Source organism: Capra hircus, chromosome 25, assembly GCF_001704415.2.
Source record: "Capra hircus breed San Clemente chromosome 25, ASM170441v1, whole genome shotgun sequence".
NCBI lineage: Eukaryota > Metazoa > Chordata > Mammalia > Artiodactyla > Bovidae > Capra > Capra hircus.
The window spans coordinates 5,440,755-5,461,875 of record NC_030832.1 but is presented as its reverse complement, the minus strand read 5'-3'; the positions used below and the strand labels follow the sequence as shown (position 1 = coordinate 5,461,875).

General features: G+C 41.9%; 1 protein-coding gene across 4 annotated transcripts in view; it reads right to left on the bottom strand.

The window, feature by feature from the left end:
- The window catches only part of RBFOX1 (RNA binding protein, fox-1 homolog 1), a 1,098,419-nt gene extending 1,080,057 nt beyond the window's left edge, over positions 1-18,362 (bottom strand). For all 4 annotated transcript variants that reach the window (XM_018040930.1, XM_018040927.1, XM_018040928.1 and 1 more), the window contains exon 1: positions 18,212-18,362. In XM_018040930.1, the coding sequence (XP_017896419.1) occupies positions 18,212-18,259 (48 nt within the window). In that variant the 5' untranslated portion in view covers positions 18,260-18,362. The remainder of the gene's footprint in view (positions 1-18,211) is intronic.

Below are 21,121 nucleotides of genomic sequence, written 5' to 3'. Positions count from 1 at the left end.
AGCCTCCTTGGTAGTTATAAATAGCGTGAGAAAACGACAGAGGTCAGTGTTGAGTGTGACTGAAGGTGAAACCGGATGCCTTGGCTGGAGAACTGTGCTGTGGACATCAAGCACTCTGTGAGCTCTGGAAATTCCCCTGACTTAGAAAAGAGAGGGTCCCTGGGTTTCCCAGGTGGCACTAGTGTTAAAGAACCCACCTGCCAATGCAGGAGACGTGGGTTCGATCCCTGGGTCAGGAAGATTTCCTGGAGAAGGGCATGGCAACCCACTCCAGTATGCTTCCTTGGAGAACCCAATGGATAGAGGAGCCTGGTGGGCTGCAGTCCATGGGGTCGAAAGAGTCAGACAGGACTGAAGCGACTTAGCACGCAGGCTTGCACGCAGAGAACTTCCGATCTGAACTGCAGTGAAGCATAAACAGCTAGCATAGAGTTTGCAAATACAAAATTACCAGGTAATTATTTATATTTTGATAGGCACCGTCATTAAGGGATTTGAGGATGCAATCATCAAATTGAAGTTTAGAGCACTCCAGTGAGGCAACTGCACAGAAGACGAGGAAGTCAGGATGCAGACAGGCGAGCTTACACCCCTCCTGTCAGCCAGCAGCTTGGTAGCCGGTCAGGTCCCTTTCAAAAAGACACTCGGTCTTCTGCTTGAATAGCGCTGTGGGGATTATCCTCCGGTCTATAGCCTCCTTTGGGTTCCTGCTGCCGAGTTGTTACTGACGCTTGCTTTTATGCTTTGCCTTAAAATGGCCCCTAGAGGGCGCTACAGCAGGAACTACGCTGGTCTGATAAGATACTCAGAGAACTCCTCTGCTTCAAGGTCAACTAAGAGAGGAGCCCGAGCTGGAACCTACATGTTCCCATGGGGAGTTTTTATTTCCTTCTATGGAGCCACCATGTTTTTCTCTTATTTTTGTTGTTTGGTTGTTAAGTCGTGTCCGAATCTTTGAGACCCCATGGACTCCTCTGACCATGGAATTCTCCAACCCACTGGAGTGGGTTGCCATTTCCTTCTGCAGGAGATCTTCCAGAATCTTCCAGGGATCGAACCTATGTCTCCTGCATTGGCAGGCGGCTTCTTCACTTCTGAGTCACTGGGGAAGCCCCAGTGTTAGCATTAAGTGAGATAAAAATACGTAAAGAGCTGTCACTTAGTTAGGGGTGAAAAATGCTTATTAGAGTTGCAATTTAAAATTTCATTATCTTTATCTATATTCATTGCCTATTATGCTGTACATTATATACCGAAGAGGAGCAGAATCAGCCACCCCAAAGCGTCCACTTTAGCATACTGATTACTTGAATTAAAAGTTCCTTAAGAAGCAGCCAGCAATCTTCCTTTGTCCCCTGAATGCAGGAAATAAGTCTCCCATGTGAAAGGCACCCTCCCTGGACCAGGAGGGTAGACAGCATCCTTGTTACCAGAGACACAGAATTCAGGGTCAAGAAAGCTGTGTCAATAAACCTCCTCACGACCTCAGGAACTTACCACCCCAAGCCCAGACTTCTTCAACTTGTCTGTTCTTCACAAACGTGGTGATTTTTTGCCTAAAAGTTGTGAAAGCTGCCTGCTTTGGTAAGGTCTTTGAAACTCACATATTTATGAGCACCCACGTTGGTCACTCAGTCATGTCCGATTCTTCATGACCCCATGGACTGTAGCTCGCCAGGCTCCTCTGTCCATAGGGATGCTCCAGGCAAGAATACTGGGGTGGGTTGCCACGCCATTCTCCAGGGGATCTTCCCAACCCAGGGATTGAACCTGAGTCTCCTGCATTACGGGCAGATTCTTTACCATCTGAGTCACCAGGGAAGCCCCTAGGAGCACCCATAGGTCTGAAACTAAATTTTTTTTTCTCCAATTAATCTGTTTTTAGGGTCAATTAATTATTAGGATGGGCTTTCCCAATGGCTCAGATGGTAGAGAGTCTGCCTGCAATGTGGGAGACCTGGGTTCGATCTCTGGTTCAGGAAGATCCCCTGGAGAAGATCTCCTAGAGAATTGTTAGGATATTCAAGATCCGAGAAGGGAAGAAAGGAAAGGCTTTCCTCTCCTACAGTATGGGCATCAAGACAGGGCTCCTCACGGCCAAGACCCTGTTCCCTCTAAGGACACTGCATCTGAGAGCTCTGGGCCCCTCGACAAGTCTGGGCAGAAGGTAAGAATTCTGACCAGCTCCGTCTCCTGGATCTCTGCCTACAGGGCCCAGTGGAAGCAAGCATGGCACAGGCCCTGTCCTTTTTCTAAATTGAAATTAGCGGGAGAGAAAGTCTGAGTGAACGGATTCCTGGGTTGCAGTGACGCTGGTCAGGAATGTCATGAATACTCTTGTGTCCATCACTTTCCTCCCAGAGACAGTCAGTGTTTTCCCTGGTCTCCACCTGTGTTATCAATTGTCACACGGGGAAAAAATCACCCAGGAGAACACAAGCGAAGCCTGCCGTATGCACAGGTCCTCCCTGGGCCAGCAGTCCTCAATCTAAAATCAGACGAGGGGACTTCCCTGGTGGTCCAGGGGTTAAGCGTCCACCTGTAAATGCAGGGGAGTTTGGTTTTGATCCCTGGTCTGGGAAGACCCCACATGTTGCGGAGCAACTAAGCCCATGTGCCGCCAGCTATTGAGCCCAAACGCCCTAAAGCCTGCACTCTGCGGCAAGGGAAGCCACTGCAGTGAGAAGCCCCCGCCTGCAACGAAGAGTAGCCCCCGCTCATCGCAACTAGAGAAAGCCTGCGTGCACTCAGCTGCCTGTTTCAACTTCCCTTTCCTTACGAGATTTTGCAGAAGACACACCAGCCAGATCTCCAGATCCAGGCTATCCAAGTCATCATGTAAATGCTGAAACACAGGGAGTGGGTTGGGCAGATGCACCCAGGAGGGACAGGGGGCTCCATTACTGGGCTTTTCCACCGGGCTCTGCTAGCTCCAGGCCCTTCTCTACAGCGTCCATCATGGATGGATCATAGAGCCCCACCCAAAGAAGGCACATTCCCTGGAGGGCAGCAGACCTTGTCAATTACAAAGCCCTTTTCCTTCCACTTTCAGAGGATCCTGTGAATATAAGAGAGGAAAGAGAAAGCTTAAGAGCCGTTCACAGCCTCCCTCACAGAAGAAATAGATGGCCAGAAATTCTCCCAGGCCCTCCAGCAAATGACCAGGAAATGGCGCAGATGGAGGCTGGCTCTGGGGCGCTGATAGGAACGTTAGCACAGGCGATCCCCTCTGCGGCAGACTGGTCTCAAGTTAAATTGTGCACTCAGAGAGAGGAACACACGAACACCTTTGTTGAACGCGTCATACGGTCCTTTCAAAAGCCCACTGCACTAAACCCCGAAGCTCTGGAACATAGAAATCTTTTAATTTCTGCCTTAGAGAAAATTTCCTCCCTGATATGAAAGGCAGAATTCAAAACAGTGGGGTTGAGTGGGCTAGCCTAACGCTAAGCATTATAATGAAAAGCTACAGGATTCTTTGAAGAGAGCTCACAGGAATTCAAGAGAAAAAGAGTGGAAATGAGCAATTCTTGATTTGCAACCAAAGCATAACTCTGAAAACAACTCACAGTCCACTGAAATCTATTTTTTTTTTTCCTTTGGCTGCATCGCCTGGTATGTGGAACTTCTCCAACCAGGGATCGAACCCACGCCCCCTGCCTTGGAAGCATGGAGTCTTAACCACTGTGCCATCAAGAAAGTGCTCAAATCCTTTCTTATTCACCTTCAGACATTTGCAGATATTGGAAAGAAAAAAAAAAAAAAAGGACACCGAAATTACAATTGTCCTGCACTTAAGAAGGGAGAATTTAAATAGTAATTATTCCAGATTTTTGAATAATATACAAATATACTCCAAAATGCCTAGAAGGAAACTTGCAATCTTTTTCCCCCTCTGTCCCTTGAAGTTGCAAATCTTTCCAGGTCTTTTCAATGGAAACCCTCCAGGAAGTATCTAAAACTATAGCCACCTTCACCTAAGACTGAAGAGAGATAAAAGGGAAAAGAGTTTTGTTTTGCTTTGTTTTTAATACAAGTTGTTACAAAGACTCTCTTGCCCACAGCTTCTATAAAATCACTTGTGAAGGACAAATACAAATTATAAGTGTTTTCTCTACAGATATCAGTTAACTTATTGAACTGTTCATTTATAAGCTAGTGAATTCTGCAAGATGATAGCCATCTCCTGGCTAAACTTTTAGAACAAAAACTTTAAGATCTCTGTGTCTGTGTTTACAGTCTGTAAATGAATGATATAATATATATGTTTTTACTTATAGACAGCACTGCCAAAATTAATGTGTAAAGAGCTCTATATAACTGGTTTAAACACAAATAGGTGTTTATCAAAGTAAATACTCTAAATGTCAACAAATATCAGAAACTAACCCAAATGTTTTTCAAGTTTGCATGGTGTAGCATATTCAGTAAATAAAAGCTAGTTTAAGTCTGATGGATTAATGAGTGCAGGCATGTCTCTAGTTTTATCAGCATTAAGTATAATACTTTTATTCTAACTAGGTTTCCTAAAAAGTCTTATAAGCCCATGGTATCTCTGTCACAAAATTTATCAGCAAGAAAAATAGCTTGAGATGATGCTGGCTTTGTCTAGTGTCTCATGAAACGTTTGTGGGCCATCCAAACCTGATTGTTGGGAGGAAATAGTTTAGATGGATGTAAGTAAGACAGGAGATTCCAGGTGAACTTCTCAGTGATGATTATGCTTCATGATATGTGCACGATATAAATAGTTTTCCGAAATCTGTTGGTAATTGAAAACCTTAAAATTTTCCCAAGTTAAGTGAAATGATGGGAATTCACTGAGTATCTAGATCATTTACAAGTGATGTGAAATACAGAAACATTAATTATTAAACATGGTTATCCACTTTGGGTCTCTCATTACTGAGTACCTAAAGATACTTGAATCTGTCAGAGAACACGTCTGGAGCTACATCTTTTGAAAAGTGTACTATGAGGAAGCATATGTTTCTAAAAATTATTAAATATATTTGTAAACCGGACAGTTGAAAGGATGCTGGTACAACAGATAGTTCACAACTCTTTTCTTTAGAAGTTAAGGTTTTTAAGGGTTAAAAATATAATTATATGTAATTAAAATTACTAGAGATTATAAGGGAAACATCTCTGTATGTAAGGAAAGTAGAATGCATGTTTTTAGTAAGAGAGGTTATGAGAAATAAAGATGCATTTTTTTTTGTTGAGGGAAAATAAAGTAATTTTGCCCTAAAGAGAGGCTGGTTATTTCAGAATGGGAAAAAGGAAAATCTGAATGTAGAAAAGAAAGTCATAGTAGGCTTATGAAAAAAGGACTCTTGGGAAATGAATTTTCTGTGTGGTGAAGCTGACTAAGATTGGGATAGCTGTAATTAAGTTAAAGATGAAGGAATGAATTTTAATATAAAAAATACACTAGTGAAAAGTTAGAATTTGGTTTTCTCTCTGTTGAAAGGAAATTTTCTCAAATTACTGGTCTGCTCTTGATAAGATATTATGAGAGTTTTTTTGCTGTTTGTTTTATTTTAAAATACTCTCCCTAGACAGCAACGACTCTGTGTCTTACCAAAATAATTTCCTGGGCTTCATGTTATTTTTATGATCAGGCTTTTGAGTACTTAAATAAACTTCAATGTTAAGAGTTGAATTTTGCTCAGAACTATGTAACTTTTCATATTTTCCTTTGAAGTCTTCTTGTCTTAAACTTGCTAAATGGATAATTATGTTTCATAATTATCTGTGATTCCATCCAATCAAAATTTTAAAAACTTGATATTTTTGCAAGATTCTCAAATCAGATTCTAATCCTTTGATATGGAAGTAACTCTGGAATTTTCCTGGCACAACTTTAAAATTTTTGTTTTCTCTCCTTATAAACAGGGGAATGTTAGACTAACTAGCTATATTAGCTGGCAGAGTAGAAGGGTGTGCACTCATCTTCTCCTTCAAGAACTCCAAAACTACAACTTGCTGCCAAACAACCGTAGACAGGAGAACGTTGGATCCCACCAAAAAAAGATAACCCACATCCAAGGGCAAAGGAGAAGCCCCAGGAAGATGGTAGGAGGGGTGCAATCATGTTTCGAGTCAAACCCCATACCTGCCAGAGACACTCTGAGGATTCAGACATGCCTTGTGTGCACCAGAACCCAGAGACCTACACCAGAACTCACCCAGGACTGGGGAAACAGACTCTTGGAGGGCACAAACAAGACCTCGTGCACACCAGGACCCAGGAGAAAGGAGCCGCGACCCCACAAGAGACTGACCGAGACTCGCCCGCGACTCTCCAGGAGTCTCCGGTGGAGGCACGGGTCGCTGTTGGCCTGCTTCAGGGTTGGGGGCACTGAGTGTGGAAGTGCCTGCATGGGGCCCTTTGGAAGGAGGTCTCCATCATCTTCATTATCTCCACCATAGTTTGGCCTCAGGTCAAACACAGCCCCAGCCATCAACAGAAAACTGGATTAAAGATTTACTGAGCATGGCCCCGCCCATTAGAACAAGACCCAGTTTCCCCCTTAGTCAGTCTCTCCCATAGGAAGCTTCCATAAGCCTCTTATCCTTCTCCACCAGAGGGCAGACAGACTGAAAACCACAATCACAGAAAACAAAGCAATCTGACCACATGGGCCACAGCCTTGTCTAACTCAATGAAACTATGAGCCATGCCGAGTAGGGCCACCCAAGATGGATGGGTCATGGTGGAGAGTTCTGACAAAACGTGGTCCATTGGAGAAAGGACTGGCAAACCACTTCAGTATTCTTGCCATGAGAACCCCGTGAACAGTATGAAAAGGCAAAAAGATAGGACACTGAAAGAGGAACTCCCCAGGTCAGTAGGTTCCCAATGTGGTACTGGAGATTGGTGGAGAAATAGTTCCAGAAAGAATGAAGAGACAGAACCAAAGCAAAAACAACACCCAGTTGTGGGTGTGACTGGTGATGGAAGTAAAGTCCGATGCTGTAAAGAGCAATATTGCATAGGAACCTGGAATGTTAGGTCCATGAACCAGGGTAAATTGAAAGTGGTCAAACAGGAGATGGCAAGAATGAACATCAACATTTTAGGAATCAGTGAACTAAAATGGACTGGAATGGGTGAATTTAACACAGACGACCATTGGGCAAAAATCCATTAGAAGAAACGGAGTAGCAGTCATAGTAAAGAAGAGTCCAAAATGCAGTACTTGGAGGCAGTCTCAAAAATGACAAAATGATCTCCGATTGTTTCCAAGGCAAACCATTCAATATCACAGTAATCTAAGCCTATGCCCTGACCAGTAATGCTAAAGAAGCTGAAGTTGAATAGTTCTATGAAGACCTTCAAGACCTCCTTGAATTAACACCCAAGAAAGATATCCTTTTCATCATAAGGGACTGGAATGCAAAAGTAGGAAGTCGAGATACCTGGAATAACAGGCAAATGTGTCCTTGGAGTACAAAATGAAGCAGGGCAAATGCTAACAGAGTTTTGCCAAGAAAATGCACTGGTCATAGCAAACACTCTCTTCCAATAAAACAAGAGAAGACTCTTCACATGGACATCATCAGATGGTCAACACTGAAATCAGATTGATTATATTCTTTGCAGCCAAAGATGGAGAAGCTCTATACAGTCAGCAAAATCAAGACCGGGAACTGACTGTGGCTCAGATGCTGAACTCCTTATTGACAAATTCAGACTTAAATTGAAGAAAGGGAAAACCACCAGACCATTCATGTATGACCTAAGTCAAATCCCTTACAATTATATTGTGGAAGTGAGAAATAGATTCAAGGGATTAGATCTGATAGACAGAGTGCCTGAAGATCCATGGACGGAGGTTCATGACACTGTACAGGAGGCAGGGATCAAGACCATCCCCAAGAAAAGGAAATGAAAAAAGGCAAAATGGTTGTCTGAGGAGGGCTTACAAATAGCCGAGAAAAGAGACACTCATGGCAAAGGAGAAAAGGAAAGATAGGCCCATCTGAATGCAGAGTTCCAAAGAAGAGCAAGGAGAGATAAGAAAGCCTTCCTCAGTGATCAATGTAAAGAAATAGAGGAAAACAATAGGATGGGAAAGACTAGAGATCTCAAGAAAATTAGATACACCAAGGGAACATTTCATGCAAAGATGGACTCGATGAAGGACAGAAATGGTATGGACCTAATCGAAGCAAAGGATATTAAGAAGAGGTGGCAAGGATACACAGAAGAACTAGAGAAAAAACATCTTCATGACCCAGATAATCATGATGGTGTGATCACTCACCTAGAGCCAGACATCCTGGAATACAAAGTCAAGTGGGCCTTAGGAAGCATCACTATGAACAAAACTAGTAGATGTGATAGAATTCCAGTTGAGCTCTTTCAAACCCTAAAAGATGATGCTGTGAAAGTGCTGCACTCAATATGCCAGCAAATTTGGAAAACTCAGCACTGGCCACAGGACTGGAAGGTCAGTTTTCAAAATTTTAATCCCAAAGAAAGGCAATGCCAAGGAATGCTCAAACTACCGCACAATTGCACTCATCTCACAAGCTGGCTTGAAGTACACGAACCATGAACTTCTAGATGTTCAAGCTGGATTTAGAAAAGGCAGAGGAACCAGAGATCAAACTGCCAGCATCCATTGGATCATCGAAAAAGCAAGAGAGTTCCAGAAAACCATATACTTATGCTTTATTGACCACACCAAAGCCTTTGTCTGTGTGGATCACAACAAACTGTGGAAAATTCTGAAAGAGATGGGAATACCAGACCACCTGACCTGCCTCCTGAGATATCTGTATGCAAGTCAAGAAGCAACATTTAGAACTGGACATGGAACAACATACTGGTTCCAAATAGGGAAAGGAAAACGTCAAGGCTGTATATTGTCACCCTGCTTATTTAACTTATATGCAGAGTACATCATGAGAAATGCCAGGCTAGATGAAACACAAGCTGGAATCATGATTGCCAGGAGAAATATCAGTAACCTCAGATATGCAGATAATACCACCCTTATGGCAGAAAGCGAAGAAGAACTAAAGAGCCTCTTCATGAAAGTGAAAGAGGAGAGTGAAAAAGTTGGCTTAAAACTCAACATTCAGAAAACTAAGATCATGGCATCTGGGGAAACAGTGCAAACAGTGAGAGACTTTATTTTGGGGGGCTCCAAAATCACTGCAGATGGTGACTGCAGCCATGAAATTAAAAGACGCTTGCTCCTTGGAAGAAAAGCTATGATCAACCTAGGCACATATTAAAAAGCAGAGACATTACTTTGCCAACAAAAATCCACCTATTCAAAGCTATAGTTTTTCAGGTAGTCATGTATAGATGTGAGAGTTGGACTATAAATAAATCTGAGCGCTAAAGAATCAATGCCTTTGAACTGTGGTGTTGGAAAAGACTCTTGAGAGTACCTTGGACTGCAAGGAGATCCAACCAGTCTATCCTAAATGAAATCAGTCCTGAATATTCATTATAAGGACTGATGCTGAAGCTGAAATGTCAATACATTGGCCATAAGAACTAACTCACTAACAAAGACCCTGATTGATGCTGGGAAAGATTGAAGGCAGGAGGAGAAGGGGACGACAGAGAATGAGATGGTTAGATGGCATCACTCACTTGATGGACATGAGTTTGAGTAAACTCCGGGAGTTGGTGATGAACAGGGAAGCCTGTCGTGCTGCAGTGCACGGGATCACAAAGAGTCAGACACAACTGAGTGACTGAACTAACCGAGGCATATTTGATATTAAATTATATGGGAAGCTTTGTGAAATAAAAAGTAATATTAAGCTTTTAATACTGCATTCCTAAGGGTATATGTAAGTACAGAAATTATAGGAAATTACTAGAGATCAGTCATCCTAGTAAATGTCATCACCAAATAATAGCTATGATATTGAAATGTTGTATATCACAGAATTAATCAAATTTTCTTGTAATAAACTCTTATCAGACCTCTAACTGACATCTTTAAGCCTCTTGTCATTTACGGACAGTTACTGTTTTACTCTGATGTTTTTACAAAATGGCTTCATCTTCAAGGAGCTTCGAGGAAAGGACTCTATCAAGCACATGCTTTTTGGAACTTTCAGATCATACCACTGAACTTGGTAAAAGATTATAGAACTCTATTGAAAAAAAAAGGAAAATTGATGGCTTTATATAACTGCTAAAAAACAGTCGAGAAGATCAACAAGAATTAATTGCATGGGACTGTGTTAACTGATGAGGGTGACTGTAATTTTCATGACTCTTTATTTGGAATATTATTATGTCTTTTATGTCTTACTTTTTCAGATTTAAGGAAAATGTATCTTTTTCATTTTTCTTAGGCTATCAGCAATTTATCAAAATTTATTTTTGAGAATAAAGATGAAGTATTTATCTTTTTCAACCTACCTGATCCCTCTAAAACTCAAAAGCTCTTAGTGTTGTTTTTTTCACGGCAATAGAGCTACTTGCATAAACCCAGTAAGAGTCTGTTCTCAAGCATTATGCTAATCGAAATAAGTCACACTGAGAAAGCCAAACACTGGATGGTATCATTTATTTGTGGAATCTAAAAAAAAAAAAAAACAAACTAGTGAACATAACAAAAAAGAAGCCGATTCACAGATGTAGAGAACACACGTGATCACCAGTGGAGGGATGAGGGAGGGGTTACATAGAGGTGGAAGAGCGGAAAGGACAAACTATTAGCTATGAGATCAGCTCAAGGATGTACTGTACAATATGAGGAATACGGCTAACATTTTGTAATAACTGTGGAAAGCAACCTTTAAAATTGGATATTTTTTTTAAAAAATTCAAATTAAGTCTTCTTTAAAAAAAAAAAATATGCTGTTCTCCTCCTAATAGGACACGATGGGAACCCTGGTTACATCACAGACTTGACTAGGATGCCATATTTGAGTGCAATACACAGACTCAGGTGTGACCAGACAGCTTTAAGGATCTAAGCTTGATTTTACGGCAACAAGAAAGTCTCTTTGGAAAAATGGCTTTGTACCTTGTTTATAGGATTCCAGAAAATCTTATCAGGTGAGTAAGAAAGGTCACATCCTAGCTGACTCAAGAACCTCAGGAAATGCTGAGGACCAATTAACCCAAATGTAAACGTATTGTACACAAAAATCCTAGGGCAGATCTGTTGGAAAGCTGTTGGCTTGGTTCCCTAGCCTCAGGAGGTTTTTAAGAGTCTAATCTGAGATTCCTTATGGAAAATTCAGGCAAAGTATATTTTAAAATCTATCTGATCAACCATTATTCTTGCTGCACCTAGGTAAATAACTAAGCCAAGCGTACTGAAAGCGACTAAATTTGCAAACAAACTCATCTTACTGAGGTTATTATTGATAGAAAAATCGTGATGATAGTGGGGGGATTATGACCCAATATTATATCTTTACAGACATTAGATTCTAGTGCTGTTAATTATCTCTGTGGTTATGCTTTTCTATTTGTAAATTAACTGGATCCTGAAGTCTTCTCTTTCCTCCAAAATCTGGCTACAACCCTCCAAGCTAATGTTTGCAATTTTCTCCCACCTTTCTGATTTGAAATCACTTAGAACTAAAACTCTCCTCTCCCCAAAAACCCTGTAAGGTAAAGTTGGACAACTTGATATAAACTTCAGAGAAATCACCACAACTGCTTATGTACAGACAACCTTTGGGCTTGCTACTGTGTGGGCCACTCAGAAATATCACCAGAGACGTTCAGGTGGCAAAACAGGCAAATCTCTCAGGGGACTGCCGCCTGCCCTCACTCCTCTGAAATGACTTCAAGCCTGTCATCTAGAAATCCCCACTGGCTGCCCTCAGTACTCAAAAACTACAATTAAACACGCTCCAGTTATTCACCATTATCTTTCTTTTGTTTCCATAGAAATGCTTCTTCTTAAACACGTGATTACTTGAGCAACATAGGCTAAATTTGGGAGTCCACCTGCATCAACGCCTCCTGAAATGAGTTTTAACTACACTGACCTATTTTCAAGAATACGAGATCGGCTCGATGAGATGGAGCAACCTATGAATTCAGCTGATACATAATGAAACTTTTTGGAAGTTTCAGTGGCAGGATTGAAGGAGACAGAATGCGTTACCCCAAAATACACCACCCTGGCGTACGGATTATTTTGAATTAAAGTTATTTAAGAAACAGTCAGTACAAAAAGGACACCCTGACCTTCTTATGTCCGCCTGAAAGTAGGAAATAAATCTCCCTCAGGAAAAGTACCCGCCCTCCACCAAGTTAGAGATGGTCGTCACCAGAGATAGAGAATTCAGGACCAAAAAAGGCTACAGGCACGAAACTTGGCACTTCCTCAGCAACTTACTACTACAAGTCCAAACTTATTTGTCTTATTAATTAGTCACAAATTTATTGTTTCTTTGTTTAAGAAGGTACAAAAGCTACCTGCTTGGGTCATTTCTTTCAGTCACATTTTTATCTATGTATGAATTAAATTTATCTCCTGTTAACATACCATTGACTGGAGACATGCTAACACCATAGGTGTTAGTTTCCGCCAAAACCATCTGGTCAATAATGTGCTAACTATGTCAATTTAATTATTAGCCTAGCCAAAGATGCTAGAAGGAAAGATGGGAAAAGTTTTCCTCCCCTACAATTAATTTATTGTAATTAAGATTCTTCCTTCTTGATAGAAGATGATTCTACACACTGCCTGAATTCTTCCTGGTCACTGTTATTCCTTTTGAGCAACTGAACTGAACTGAACTCAACCATTTTCTTGGTTTAGCTTCCAGTATACTACTCCTAAATCTGACAATATGGGATGACGTTAAAGTGCCAGAAAATGTTTTTAAAGTTGTAATGAATATATAAATCTAAATATGTAGATGATGAACTTCTGATCCCAAAGAGTAAATTGAAAAAGTCACCAAGGAAATAATCATTTAAAAGCTTTATTTTTTTCCCCAGAAAAAAAAAAAAACATATGTTCTTTTTCATGCCCTGTAATTTATTAGTTACTCATTCTACAAAACTCTCATGTCAATTCTTACATAAGTGCAGGGGGAAAGTACCTTAAAAGAGACAGTTTAGGATAATTGCATTTCTCTCTGTCTCTTCACCCTCTCTCCCATCTGCCACGTTTACTTGCAGAACCTGTCATTTGGTTTTTAGATACAAAAAGGGAATGAAGAGGACTCCTTTGAAAGTTTTGATTACTTTTTCTTTTGTGTTGGCAGGCCTATTCAATTTATCAGATACAGACGTTGTGTTGGGAGAGAGTAACAGAAATTTAATTACCAATTATCCAGTAGTGTCCTGGGAACAAGGTAAGAAATAAACGCAGCAATTTCAAATCACGAAGGCAAGTGTTTTTAAATATAATAGAAACTCTGTCATGTTAATCATTCTGGGGGAAATTCCAGTGGAAAGTATTCCACTCCCTCCACTTCCTAAAAGGTGGATGGCTGGCTTTGGCACTGGAACTCAGTACAATATCACCTCTAACAGGCTGATAAGAGTGTCTTGCTCTCCTGCTAAACAGCCCCAGATTGTTATGTTCTTGGAGATGTGTGTGTGTGTGCTAAGTCACTTCAGGTGTGTCTGACTCTGTGTGACCCTATGGACTATAGCCCTCCAGGCTCCTGTGTCCATGGGCTTCTCCAGGCGAGAATCCTGGAGTGGGTTGCCATGTTCTGAAGCTATGTGAACGTATTCCCACGTCCTTCTAGTCCCTGCCTTCGCGCTCAGCTTAACTTCCTTCTGTGACGTCATTTCCTTTGGTTCTGGATTCACAGCCAGTTTTCTTCAGAGTACTTTAGAGTTTCAGTCTTTACAGTTTGATGTCGGCCCTGGCCATTTTTTGTTTGCCTGTTTATCTTATGACCTCCAGACTTGTGAGTTTCAGAGGATCAAATATAACAGAACTCAGTACAATTTCTGGTTGGTTAATGAGAGGGTTAGTACCATTTATATTTACTTATTCTTCTGTGTCAGTTCAGTTCAGTCACTCAGTCGTGTCCAGCTCTTTGCAGCTCCATGAATTGCAGCATGCCAGCCCTCCCCTGTCCATCACCAATTTCTGGAGTTCACTCAAACTCACGTCCATCAAGTCGGTGAGATGCATCAAATATGGACCTAAATGGATGAAAGTCTGATTTGCCAAGTGTATTAAAAAATTTGTTGGGTACAATATATTTTTAAAAAATGAAAATTAATATATTTCATGACTCATGCTCTGACTAATCCCATCTACTTTACTCACATTCTATGATGTTGGTCCCGGACCCTATGCTCTGTCTGAATCTACTTGTCCATAAATGCATTTTATGTTTCAAAATCTGGGCTCACCATGTCCCCTTCCTCGGAAGCACCCTCCCTCTGCATCAAATTATGTTCTTATCAAAGCTTATCTCATCTCCTCCTCGGCTGTGCCACACAGAACTGACTGCTCCCTCTCTCCTGGCACCATGCCCTTTCCTGGCACTCGTATTGCAGGGTTGATTTCAACTGGGTGTGTAATTCCAGTGCATTTCATATGTGCCCGTCTCTTCCAGGAGAATATCAGCTTCTCAAAGGTGACAAACATCTTCTAAAAAATCATTCTTAGAGATAAACGTTTATATAAATATAAGATTATATTATACATATACTATGCTGCTGGTGGTCAATCGCTCAGTCATGGCTGGCTCTTTGCGACCCCTATGGACTGTGAAGCCCGTCAGGCTCCTCTGTCCAGGGGTTTCCCAGGCAAGAATACTGAAGTGAGTTGCCATTTCCTACTCCAGGGGATCTTCCGGACTCAGGGATTGAACCTCTGTCTCCTGCACTGGGAGGTAGATTCTTTACCACTGAATCACCTGGGAAGCCCATACATAGACAGTAGTATACTACACTACTTAAAAAAAAAAAAAAAGAAAAAAAAACCTTCACTTAATCGCATGAAGTAGACACAATGATTACCCCCATTTTAAAGGAAATAAACCCAGAGAGAGGTTAGGTTTCTTGCCCAAGGTCTCAGATCTGACGAGTGTAGGCTCTGGGATTCAGATCTGGTCTGCTCTACCCCACAACTGGAAATCTCAGCTTCTTAGCTGAGGGTGCTTCCTGTTGAACTCATCATTTTCTTAAAACAGTAGTACAGTTGACAGGGGGGAATTGTTTTGAATGAACACAGAACAGAAGGCAGTTCTGCCATTTATTAGCTCTTCTAACCATTTTGAGCTTCCATCAGTTACCAGCATAACTGCTATACCAGAATGAACATTATTTATATGTGTGCGGTTTATGTTTATGAGAAATGAATGCAAAGGGTTTGATACCGAGCCTGGATTTTAAAGCCGCTAATACACATGGTCAGCTACAGACACTGGCTTGAAACCAAGTGATCACACGCCTTCCAGATTAAAAAAGTCTCTGGATGTAGAAATTCAAGAGCCCTTTCTGCCTACGTATGGAAGAAGATTGTTGCTTAGTCAATAGCCATAGAAAGTGAAAGTGAAAGTTGCTAAGTCATGACCGACTCTTTGCAACCCCATGAAGTTCTCTAGGCCAGAATACTGGAGTGGGTAGCCTTTCCCTTCTCCAGGGGATCTTCCCAACCCAGGGATCGAAGCCAGGTTTCCCACATTGCAGCGGATTCTTTACCAGCTGAGCCACAAGGGAAGCCAAGAATACTGGAGTGGGTAGCCTATCCCTTCTCCAGTGGATCTTCCATAGACTGAGTTCTAAACTTTGACCTGCCCTCCTAACGCACCCACATTGACACTGAGGTGCTTACCACCTTCATCTGTAAGACAGATACAGCCATTTCAACCATCCCCCACAAACTCAGAGCAAAGGGCATGCTTTGGGGAGACACTCATCAGCTTCCTGTCTGACAGCTCAAATGGTCCCTTCCCCTTGTATAACATTAACAGAGTTTAAGAAAAAAAAAAAAATCAGCTCCACTAATAAGCAATATAATGGCAAAGAAGAGGCGCCACTGATAAAGTCAGACTAAGTAACCCTCTGAGGTCACAGACCCTGAGGGACGCTTAAGCTTTATCACTGATTTCCAGGCTGGGTGGCCTGGCAGGCACTTAGCGAAAGAGCTGCTTTTTCTGAGTATCACACGGGCACAGCATCATCAAAAGAGTATCTCAAGCAAAACACCCCGCCAGACTGCTTTCTCACTTTGGAAAGCTCATTTCTGTTCCACTGAAATCCATCAACGTTGTTGAGAGCCACGTGTCTCTGTCTCCCTCCAGATGGACTTTGTACCCGTGCACAGCAGCCTCTGACACATAGGCAAGGCACTCCCGTAACACTGTTCTTATAACCACAGGCAGATCATCACAGCAAGACTGGATAAAAACAGACATGTGATCCCATACTGGTTGTGAAGTCCTTTTCTTTCTCCACAGATTTCAGATCTCCCATCCCCCTTCCCAGTTTTATTGAGATAGGGTAAATGTGTAGCATTGCACATTGACAGTGTGCAATATAATGCTAGAGGTGTATAATGTGAAATTATTACCCTAGGTTGAGTTAACAATCATTATTTCCCATAGTTACAAATTGTTATTCTCATGATGAAAACTTTCGAGATCTAGTCTCTTACAACATTCAAATATACAATGTGAGTGTGTGCTAAGTCACGTCAGTTGTGTCTGACTCTTTGCAACCCCATGGACTGCAGCCCACCAGGCTCCTCTGTCCCTGGGATTTTTCAGCCAAGAATGCTGGAGTGGGTTGCCATTTCCTCCTCCAGGGGATCTTCCCGACCCAGGGATTGAACCTGCATCTCCTGCATTGCAGGGGTTTCTTTACCCACTGAACTACTGGGGAAATGAGGGTTTTTTTTTTTTTTAAATTATTTCTACTTCACCTTCTAATAAGGTTCTACCTTCTCCATTCTTAAATAAGCATTAAGGATGCATTTTCTTCTCTTACCACTTCTCTCTCCTTTTTCATGCACACATCTATTTTGGTTTTATTCTATTTGTCTCTTTACTTTTCCTTATCTTCCTGTTTACCCACCCCTTAACCTCTAATTTTTTCTCAGATCCACAATTTCCAAAGTCTGTTTCGATTACTCTGGCTTTGAGCCTCTAAATTTCTATCTGCCTCTTCCTGTTAGTGTTTCTTTCTCTTTCATCCTGCATGTACCCCCCACCCTCCACTACCCCCTTCTTTGACTTTCATCTGTGTTAAATGTCTTCTCTTACTTATTTGCAGCCAGGTGGACGAACAACTAGTTAAGTCTAAATACAGCCCCCTCCTCCCCACCAAATCCGTATATATTCAAGAGGATACTTTTAAACAACTTTCGTTGGATTTAAAGCACACACATAAAGGGTTATATATAAAAGCTGTTTGGCCAAATGCCTCTGGAGAATAAAACTGCCCCTGGTTGAGGACCACTGCCCTAGAGGAAAGTCAACTTTCTCTATCACTAATAAATCAAGAATTTTAAGTAATTTACCATTTGGACATCCTTCTCATGGTATTTTCAACATAAATCCCAACCCATCAAGTTTAGGAATATAAACTCAATCTCAAATACATGGATATATAACCAAGATGTCCTAGATACCATGTGTATTGTTGAGAATCAGCTAGTTCTGGGTTCAGATTAAATTTTGGATGCCTGCTAGCTATGAGATAGAAGTAAACTGTATGCCAAGTCGCTTCAGTCATGTCCGACTCTTTGTGACCCCATAGACTGTAGCCCTACAGGCTCCTCTGTCCATGGGATTCTCCGGGCAAGAATATGTTAACTCAACTCAATCTTAGCTTCCCTGTTTGTAAGGTGGGGCCATTTCTCGTGCTGCACTCCTTGGACTGCTACAAATATTAAATAACATCGTGAAAGAAAGACTAAGGGACTTCCCTGGTCATCCGGTGGCTAAGATTCCATGCTCTCAGTGCAAGGGGCCCAGATTTGATCTCTGGTTAGGGAACTATGTCCCACAAGCTGCAACGAAGACCTTTGTTGTTTTAGTCGCTAAGTTGGTCCGAATCTTTGCAACCCCATGGACTGTAGCCTGCCAGGCTCCTCTGTCTGTGGGATTTCCCAGGCAAGAACACTAGAGTGGGTTGCCATTTCCTTCTCCAGTGGTTCTTCCCGACCCAGAGATGGAACCCATATCTCTTGCATTGGCAGGCAGGACCTTTACCACTGGGCCAATAGGGAAGCCCACTTGTTTGTTTACTCTATCCTTAAACCAAGGTTTACTGTAGACTTACCGAAGTCTTCCAAGGCTTAACGTTCTTGTCAATAGGTAACATCCACATACCAAGAAAGTCCAGAACACCTGGGTTGATGCACTAAGTCACCCATCTGCCCCAGCAGAAAAGATCGGTGCCTGGAGTCTTTCCTCATTTGCCTCTTTATTGAGAATCCTGAGAAAGTCAGTCAAGAAAGATATGAGGTAGGCAAGATACCACTACAAGTAAAAAGCATTTCTCGACTCACTAAATTGTTTAAACCAAGACCTAATGCAGTCAAATAAGTAAACAAATGAATTAATGTTTAAAATCTTTAAAAAAGAGATACTTAAAAGTAGCTTGAATACAGTGATGCTGTGATTATCATCAAGACGTATCATATCATTGAGGTTTCCCTGGAGGCTCAGTGGAAAGAATATGCCTGCAATGGAGGGGATGTGGGTTCAATCCCTGGGTCGGGAAGATGCTCCTGGAGAAGGAAATGGAAACCCACTCCAATATTCTTGCCTGGGAAATCCATGGACAGAGGAGCCTGGTGGGCTAGAGTCCACAGGTTCACAAAGAGTCAGCCACGACTTAGCAACTAAACAGCAACAAATAGCGTGTCATCACCCTTATCAACCTCACCGCCCATGTATAGCTCTATTAACACAGAATAAGAAACCCGCTTCAGAAGCTAAAGGGTGATTAAGCTGGTAATATCCTCACCTCTTTTCCTGCAACACAATTGCCTCTTCTGCCCTTTTCTCCTTCTGTGGATGGAGAGACAAGAAAGAAGAGGCAAGAGAAAGTCGCAAGAGGGCAAGAGCGAAGGAGCACCACCCCCCACCACTCACCGTCTCTCTCCGACACGGACAGGGTCATCAAAACGGACTAATCCATTCAATGAGTTACTTAATTAACTGGGTGAAGGGTGAGGCTGAAACAGCTGAGTTAAATAATGAGACGTCAAGCACAGAAGCTTAGCCCAAGGAGGGATTTGAAAACCCTCTTCCTGTCACAAGAAACCACAGGATTTTTCAGGCAGATGACAGTAAGGGGTTTAATCTTCCCATTTTTTTTTTGTCCTTCTGGAAGCAGTGGTCTTAAAGAAAAAAAAAATCTCCTGAAATAAGGCCAAATGTAAAATTAGCATTTATTTAGCAGAGGTCATTAAAATGAGTTAGCCCAGGCCCTTTATAACATTAAGCCAGTACAAAATGAGAAGAATAAAAAATAAGGAAAAAATAAAAGGTCTAGTTAAAAGGATCTTAAATGGAGAGGCAGTTGCTAATAGCCAGGCTATCTCAGAAGGGCTAATTAAGCTGGAAATAAATGTGGTTCAAATGGAAAAGCTTTTGTGTGATCCACCGAAATGTCAGACGGCTGACCACAAGACTCACCTGCTGTTAATTAAAATCTAGTTGTCATCCCCAGTTCAGGGGCTGTAAGCATCTCTCTCAGCACTCTTTCTAAGAATATCGCAGCCAGACACCCACCCTCCCCACTCTCATTCATCCTGCCAATTAATGTTGACGTTCCTCTACAAGTTTGGGGGTCAAAAGATGGAAGCATAACCTATTTTTTTTTTTTTTGGTACAACTAAGACAGCTAATCCCAATTTAAGTATTTGTGACGGTAATGAACACAAAAATACAATGTAAAGCAAGGCTGCCTGAAAAATTGCAGCTGTTGGTTCTCTCAGAGCAAACAGTGTTCAACATCCTCAGTCAGATGAGTAACACTGTTTCTTTCCATTCACCCTGGGCGTTACATCCGTGTAGTCTTGCACCTTCTGTGTGCTCACGTTCTTTCTGAAGACAGTGATAAATGGAAAAGGTTACCTCTTCCCTAGGCTTGCAATTACCAAATACAGGGATCCTTGCAGCACGCTTAGAATTTCTGTGACATCTGCACACTGCCTGTACTATTTATCCAGTGAAAATGACATATATATACATATATATATATCTATAGCACATGCATACATGCACATATACATGTGTGTATACATACATGTGTATATATGCATACACACACACACGCCGCTCTTGTTTACTCACTAAGTTGTGGCCCACTCTTTGCGACCCCATGGGCTGTAGCCCGCCAGGCTTCTATGTCCATGGGATTTTCCAGGCAAGAATCCTGGAATGGGTTGCCATTTCCTTCTCCAATACACAAACATACAGTTGAAACAATTTACGTAATCACAGGTTTCATATGTGAACTATTTTTCGAATATATGTACAACTCACAGCTAAACTTTTGGGGGTGACAGTTCAATAGCTTCATGGTTCATTTTATACAAGTGAACTCATTTGTCAAATCTCCTCAAAGGGTGCACTTAAGATCTGTTCAGTTGCTAAGTCACATCTGACTCTTTGCAACCTCACGTGCTATCTGTGGCACACCAGGCTCCCCTGTCCTTCACTATCTCCTGGAGTTTGCTCAGATTCATGTCCATTGAGTCAGTGATGCCATCCAACCATCTCTTCCTCTGTCGTCCCCTTCTCCTCCTGCCCTCAATCTTTCGCAGCATCAGGGTCTTTTCCAGTGAGTCAGCTCTTTGCATCAGGTAGCCGAGGCACTGTAGCTTCAGCTTCAGCTGCAGTCTTTCCAATGAACATCAGGGTTGATTTCCTCTAGTATTGACTGGTTTGATCTCCTTGCAGTCCAAGGGACTGCACCACAATTTGAAAGCCTCAGCTCTTTGCTGCTCGGCCTTCTTTATGGTCCGGCTGTCACCTCTGTACCTGACTTCCAGAAAAACCATGGCATTGACTCTACGGACCTTTGTCAGCAAAGTTATGTCTCTCCTTTTTAATATGCTGTCTAGGTTTGTCGTAATTTTCTTTCCAAGGTGCAAGATCTGTGTATCTCAACGTAAACAAGTACACTTCAAAAAAGCCAGCATCTTTAAGTGTTTAAGGTATTGATGTCTCACTCTGA